The sequence below is a fragment of the Passer montanus genome, unplaced genomic scaffold, assembly GCF_014805655.1.
Source record: "Passer montanus isolate IOZ18808 unplaced genomic scaffold, ASM1480565v1 scaffold344, whole genome shotgun sequence".
Taxonomy (NCBI): domain Eukaryota; kingdom Metazoa; phylum Chordata; class Aves; order Passeriformes; family Passeridae; genus Passer; species Passer montanus.
This window is the reverse complement of record NW_024368197.1, coordinates 7,000-13,250: the sequence shown is the minus strand read 5'-3', so window position 1 is coordinate 13,250 and position 6,251 is coordinate 7,000. Positions and strand designations below refer to the sequence as shown.

General features: G+C 55.2%; 2 protein-coding genes across 2 annotated transcripts in view; both read right to left on the bottom strand.

Annotated features, from left to right (window-relative positions):
- The window catches only part of FBXW9 (F-box and WD repeat domain containing 9), a 4,703-nt gene extending 3,577 nt beyond the window's left edge, over positions 1–1,126 (bottom strand). Inside the window, exons 1-2 of the mRNA XM_039715730.1 lie at positions 1,112–1,126; positions 773–926 (exon numbers count right to left, since the gene is read on the bottom strand). Coding sequence (XP_039571664.1) covers positions 773–926; positions 1,112–1,126 — 169 coding nt within the window. The remainder of the gene's footprint in view (positions 1–772; positions 927–1,111) is intronic.
- Positions 950–6,251, bottom strand: part of TNPO2 (transportin 2) — a gene marked incomplete at its 5' end in the record, with an annotated part of 12,298 nt that continues 6,996 nt past the window's right edge. The window contains 3 exon segments of the mRNA XM_039715734.1: positions 950–1,295; positions 3,174–3,327; positions 4,426–4,561. Of these exon segments, the coding sequence (XP_039571668.1) occupies positions 1,188–1,295; positions 3,174–3,327; positions 4,426–4,561 (398 nt within the window).

The following is a 6,251-nucleotide window of genomic DNA, read 5'->3' as shown; positions in this document are numbered from 1 at the left end:
AAGGGGGTGCCCGAAGCTCTGGGGGGCTTTGGGGGGGTCGAGGGGACCCCCAAACCACGGGGGGAACCCTCAAAATACAGGGGGGACCCCCAAAATCGTGGAAAGGGACCCCAAAACCACGAGGGGGGACCCAAAACCACAGAGGGACCCTCAAAATACGGGGGAAACCCCAAAAACCACGGGGAGGGGACCCAAAACCATTGGGGGGGACCCTCAAAATCATGGGAAGTGACCCCTAAAAGCACAGGGGGTCCTCCAAAACCACAGAGAGGGACCCCCAAAATATTGGGGGGGTCTCAGTACCATGGAAGGACCCCCAAAACAGGGGGGGGGGTTTCCCAAAACCATGGAGGGACCCCCCAAACCACGGGGGGGGGTACCTCAAAAGCGTGGGGGGAACCCAAAAACCACGGGGGGGACCCTCAAAATATAGGGGGGGACCCCCAAAATCGTGGCAAGGAACCCCCAAAACCACGGGGAGGGATTTCCAAAACATTGGGGGGGGGCCTCAGTACCATGGAAGGACCCCCAAAATCACGGGGGGGACCCCAAAAACCAGGGAGGGGACCCCAAATCACGGGTGGGGGACTCAAAACCATTGGGGGGGACCCCAAAATCGTGGAAAGGGACCCCAAAACCGGGGGGGGGACCCCCAAAAGCACGGGGGGCCCCAAAGGGCTGCCAGCACCGAGCGGGCTGGGGTCGGGGCTGGCTCCCGGGGGGGTCCCGGAGCCGCTGGCTCCCGGGGGGGTCGCGGCGCCCCCAGACCCACCTGGCAGCACGGGCAGCGGGCGGCGGGCGCGGCGCTGCAGCCGCAGCCTCCAGAGCACGGCGTCGCGGGCCAGGTCGCGCAGGGCGCGGCAGACGCGCGGCAGCACCCGGCGCACGTCGCGGGCCCGCAGGAAGCCGCAGATCCGCAGCAGCAGCTCCGGGGGCAGCGCCAATCCCCAAAAATCCCCAAAATCCCCCCAAAATTCCTTCCCCGCGGGTGGGGGAGGGGTCGCGCTCCTCACCGGAGCCCCGCCCCTCCCCCCATCCCCGGGGGTCCCTCCCGGTTCCGGGGGGGGGGAGGGGAGAGAACGGCGCTGCCCGCGGGGGGGGCGGGGCTTACACCAGCCCCTCCCATGGGCGGGGCTCGGCGCGGCCACGCCCCGCGGGCGGCGGCGCGCAGGCGCAGAGGGCGCGGCCTAGACGCCGTAGAAGGCGGCCAGGCGCTCCTTGAGCAGCGGCGGGAGCTGCTCGGCGAAGCGCTGCCAGTTCTCCTCCCCCACCTGCGCCTTGAAGCCCTGCAGGATCTGCGTGAGGGGGCCGGGTCAGGGGGCACAGGGACCCCGACCCGGGAGGGGATTCGGGTCAGGGGGCGCGGGGACCCCAACCCGGGAGGGGACCCGGGACCCCGACCCGGGAGGGGATTCAGGACCCCAACCCGTGAGGAGATTTGGGTCAGGGGGCACAGGGACCCCAACCCGTGAGGGGATTTGGGGTCAGGGGGGGCTGGACCCCAACCCGTGAGGGGATTCGGGTCAGGGGATGTGGGACCCGGGGGGGGCGGGGCTTACACCAGCCCCTCCCATGGGCGGGGCTCGGCGCGGCCACGCCCCGCGGGCGGCGGCGCGCAGGCGCAGAGGGCGCGGCCTAGACGCCGTAGAAGGCGGCCAGGCGCTCCTTGAGCAGCGGCGGGAGCTGCTCGGCGAAGCGCTGCCAGTTCTCCTCCCCCACCTGCGCCTTGAAGCCCTGCGGGATCTGCGTGAGGGGGCCGGGTCAGGGGGCACAGGGACCCCGACCCGGGAGGGGATTGGGGTCAGGGGGCACAGGGACCCCGACCCGGGAGGGGATTCAGGACCCCGACCTGTGAGGGGATTCGGGTCAGGGGCCCAGGACCCCAACCCATGAGGGGATTTGGGGTCAGGGGGGGCTGGACCCCAACCCGTGAGGGGATTCGGGTCAGGGGATGTGGGACCCCAACCCATGAGGGGATTTGGGGTCAAGGGGTGCGGGGACCCCAACCCGTGAGGGGACCCGGGACCCCTCCCCGTGAGGGGATTCGGGTCAGGGGATGTGGGACCCCAACCCATGAGGGGATTTGGGACCCCAACCCGTGAGGGGATTGGGGTCAGGGGACCCAGGACCCCAACCCATGAGGGGATTTGGGGTCAGGGCTGTAGGACCCCAACCTGTGAGGGGACCCGGGACCCCTCCCCATGAGGGGATTTGGGGTCGGGGGAGGCCGGACCCCTCCCCATGAGGGGATTCGGGACCCCAACCCGTGAGGAGATTTGGGTCAGGGGGGGCCGTGGGACCCCAACCCGTGAGGGGATTTGGGGTCAGGGGGGGCTGGACCCCAACCCGTGAGGGGATTCGGGTCAGGGGATGTGGGACCCCAACCCATGAGGGGATTTGGGACCCCAACCCGTGAGGGGATTGGGGTCAGGGGACCCAGGACCCCAACCCATGAGGGGATTTGGGGTCAGGGCTGTAGGACCCCAACCTGTGAGGGGATGTGGGACCCCTCCCCGTGAGGGGATTTGGGGTCGGGGGAGGCCGGACCCCTCCCCATGAGGGGATTCGGGACCCCAACCCGTGAGGAGATTTGGGTCAGGGGGCACAGGGACCCCGACCCGTGAGGGGATTTGGGGTCAGGGGATGTGGAACTCCTCCCCATGAGGGGATTTGGGTCAGGGGCCCAGGACCCCAACCCGTGAGGGGATTTGGGTCAGGGGGGGCCGGACCCCTCCCCGTGAGGGGATGTGGGACCCCTCCCCATGAGGGGATTTGGGGTCGGGGGAGGCCGGACCCCTCCCCATGAGGGGATTCGGGACCCCAACCCGTGAGGAGATTTGGGTCAGGGGGGGCCGTGGGACCCCAACCCGTGAGGGGATTTGGGGTCAGGGGGGCTGGGACCCCTCCCCATGAGGGGATTTGGGTCAGGGGCTGCAGGACCCCTCCCCGTGAGGGGATTTGGGTCAGGGGGCACAGGGACCCCTCCCCGTGAGGGGATTTGGGGTTGGGGGAGGCCGGACCCCTCCCCATGAGGGGACCTGGGACCCCTCCCCGTGAGGGGATCGGGGTCAGGGGCTGCAGGACCCCTCCCCGTGAGGGGATTTGGGTCAGGGGGCACAGGGACCCCTCCCCGTGAGGGGATCGGGGTCAGGGGCTGCAGGACCCCTCCCCACCTTGTAGAACATGTCCCGCAGGTCGTCCTTGGGGCTCACCCAGGAGGCCACGGCGTCGCAGAAGAAGATGAAGTCCTGAGGGGAGAGTGGGGAAATGGGGAAAAACGGGTCAGAAATGGGAAGAAACGGGTCAGAAATGGGGGAAATGGGGGAGAAATGGAGTAAAAATGGGGAAAACCAGGTCAAAAATGGGGGAGAAGTGGAGTAAAAATGGGGAAAAACAGGTCAAAAATGGGAAGAAACGGGTCAAAAATGGGGATAAGATGGGAGAAATGGGGAAAAACGGGTCAGAAATGGGGAGAAATAGAACAAAAATGGGGGAAAACAGGTCAGAAATGGGGGAGAAATGGAGCAAAAATGGGGGAAATGAGTCAGAAATGGGGAAAAACGGGTCAAAAATGGGGAAAATAGGGGGGAAAATGGGGAAAAAATGGGGATAAAATGGAGCAAAAATGGCACAAAAATGGGGAACATAAGGGGAAAAATGGGGGAGAATGGAACAAAGATGGGGAACAAGAAGTCAAAAGCAGGAAAAATGGGGAAAATGGGGGAGAAATTGAACAAAAATGGGGAAAAATGGCTCAAATATGGGGAAAAATGGGTCAAAAATGGGAAAAAATGGCACAAAATGGGGTAAAACGGGTCAAAAATGGGGGGAAAATGAGGAAAATGGCACGAAAATGGGGAAAATGGAACAAGAATGGGGAAAATGGGGAAAAACAGATAAAAAATGGGGAAAATGAGGCAAAAATGGGGGGAAATGAGAGGAAAATAGAAGGAAATGCCCCAAAAATGGGGGGAAATGAGAGGAAAATAGAAGGAAATGCCCCAAAAATGGGGGAAATGGGGGGAAAATGCTCCGGATTTTGGGGACCCCCAGGTTTTGGGACCCCCCCCCCAATTTCGGGGCACCCCCTGGTTTCAAGGCCCCCTCTCTGATTTTGGGCTCTTCCTCCCAAATTTCGGGACCCCCCCCATAATTTTGAGACTCCCCCACCCCTCAATTTCAGCCCCCTCCAGATTTTGGGGACCCTCCCCAATTTCGGGACTTCCCCCCCAATTTTTGCCCCCCCGTCGGAATTTTGGGGGGGAAAAGGGGGTTTTTGGGGTGGAAAAGGGGGATTTGGGGTGGAAAAGGGGGATTTTGGGGTGGAAAAGGGGGATTTTGGGGTGGAAAAGGGGGATTTGGGGTGGAAAAGGGGGGTTTTGGGGTGGAAAAGGGGGATTTGGGGCGGAAAAGGGGATTTGGGCTCACCAGGGCCGGATGAACTGCTGCAGCATCGGCGCCACCTCCTGCGGGCACACGAAGCCCAGGCGGCCGATGGTGATGGCTGGGGGAAAAGGGAATTTTTGGGAATTTATATTCAATTATTTCAGGTGTTTGTTTACATATTTGTGATATTTATACATTGATATATTTGTAATGTTCATCTGTTTATTCTTGTACATTTGTATATTAATAGTATCTACTTATATATTTATTTTCTATATTTTACATATTTATATTTATAGTAGCCATTTATAGATTTACAGACTTATTTTATATATTTTACATATTTATATTTATAGTGTCTATATATATTTATAGCCCAGGCGGCCGATGGTGATGGCTGGGAAAAGGGAATTTTTGGGGTTTTATATTCAATTATTTTATGTCTTTGTTTACATATTTGGGATATTTATGTGTTGATATATTTGTAATATTCACATATTTATTTAATTAATTTTATGTATTTATATATTTACAGTATCTAGTTATATGTTTATTTTATGTATTTTACAGAATTTATATATTTATTTATATTTTACATCGTTATATTACACATTTTATAATTTCATAATTTTATGTTTTATAATTTATTTTAATATAGTGTTATATTGTATATTTTATATATTTATGTTATTTTATATATATTTTATATATTTTACAGAATTTATAAATTTATTTATATTTTACATCATTATATTATACATTTTATAATTTTATATTTTGTAATTTATTTTGTATTTCACGTTATTTTATATATTTTACAGTATTTATATATTTATTTATATGCTATTTAATGTAGTACACATTTAATATTTTGTGTTTATATAGTTATAATATTATTTACATATAAATATTAATATTATAACTATAAAAATATACAACTTTTTATGTATAAATATATAAAATATATGTATTTTTAATATCTATATTTATATACTGGCAATTTTATATCACGCAGTAAAAGTTACAATTTAAAACTGTGCAATAGAATTTTGAACTGTAATAATAATTAAATATAATTAATAATCTTTTAAAAGAAAACCTGATCCTTTTTCTTCACCTTCTCCATAAATTCAATCAATGTTACACAATTAAATAAAAACAAATCCACATTCCAAAAGCTCCCAGCCCTGTCCCCAGCAGTTCTGGGGTCCCAGCAGTTTTGGGGTCCCTCAGCAGTTTTGGGGTCCCAGTTTTGGGGTCCCTGTCAGTCAGTTTTGGGGTCCCTCAGCAGTTTTGGGGTCCCTATCAGTCAGTTTTGGGGTCCCTGTCAGTCAGTTTTGGGGTCCCTGTCAGTTTTGGGGTCCCTCAGCAGTTTTGGGGTCCCAGTTTTGGGGTCCCTGTCAGTCAGTTTTGGGGTCCCTCAGCAGTTTTGGGGTCCCAGCAGTTTTGGGGTCCCTGTCTGTCAGCTTTGGGGTCCCTCAGCAGTTTTGGGGTCCCAGCAGTTTTGGGGTCCCTGTCTGTCAGTTTTGGGGTCCCTCAGCAGTTTTGGGGTCCCTGTCAGTCAGTTTTGGGGTCCCTCAGCAGTTTTGGGGTCCCAGCAGTTTTGGGGTCCCTGTCTGTCAGTTTTGGGGTCCCAGTTTTGGGGTCCCTCAGCAGTTTTGGGGTCCCAGCAGTTTTGGGGTCCCTCAGCAGTTTTGGGGTCCCAGTTTTGGGGTCCCTGTCAGTCAGTTTTGGGGTCCCTCAGCAGTTTTGGGGTCCCTATCAGTCAGTTTTGGGGTCCCTGTCAGTCAGTTTTGGGGTCCCTGTCAGTTTTGGGGTCCCTCAGCAGTTTTGGGGTCCCAGTTTTTTGGTTTCTGTCTGTCAGT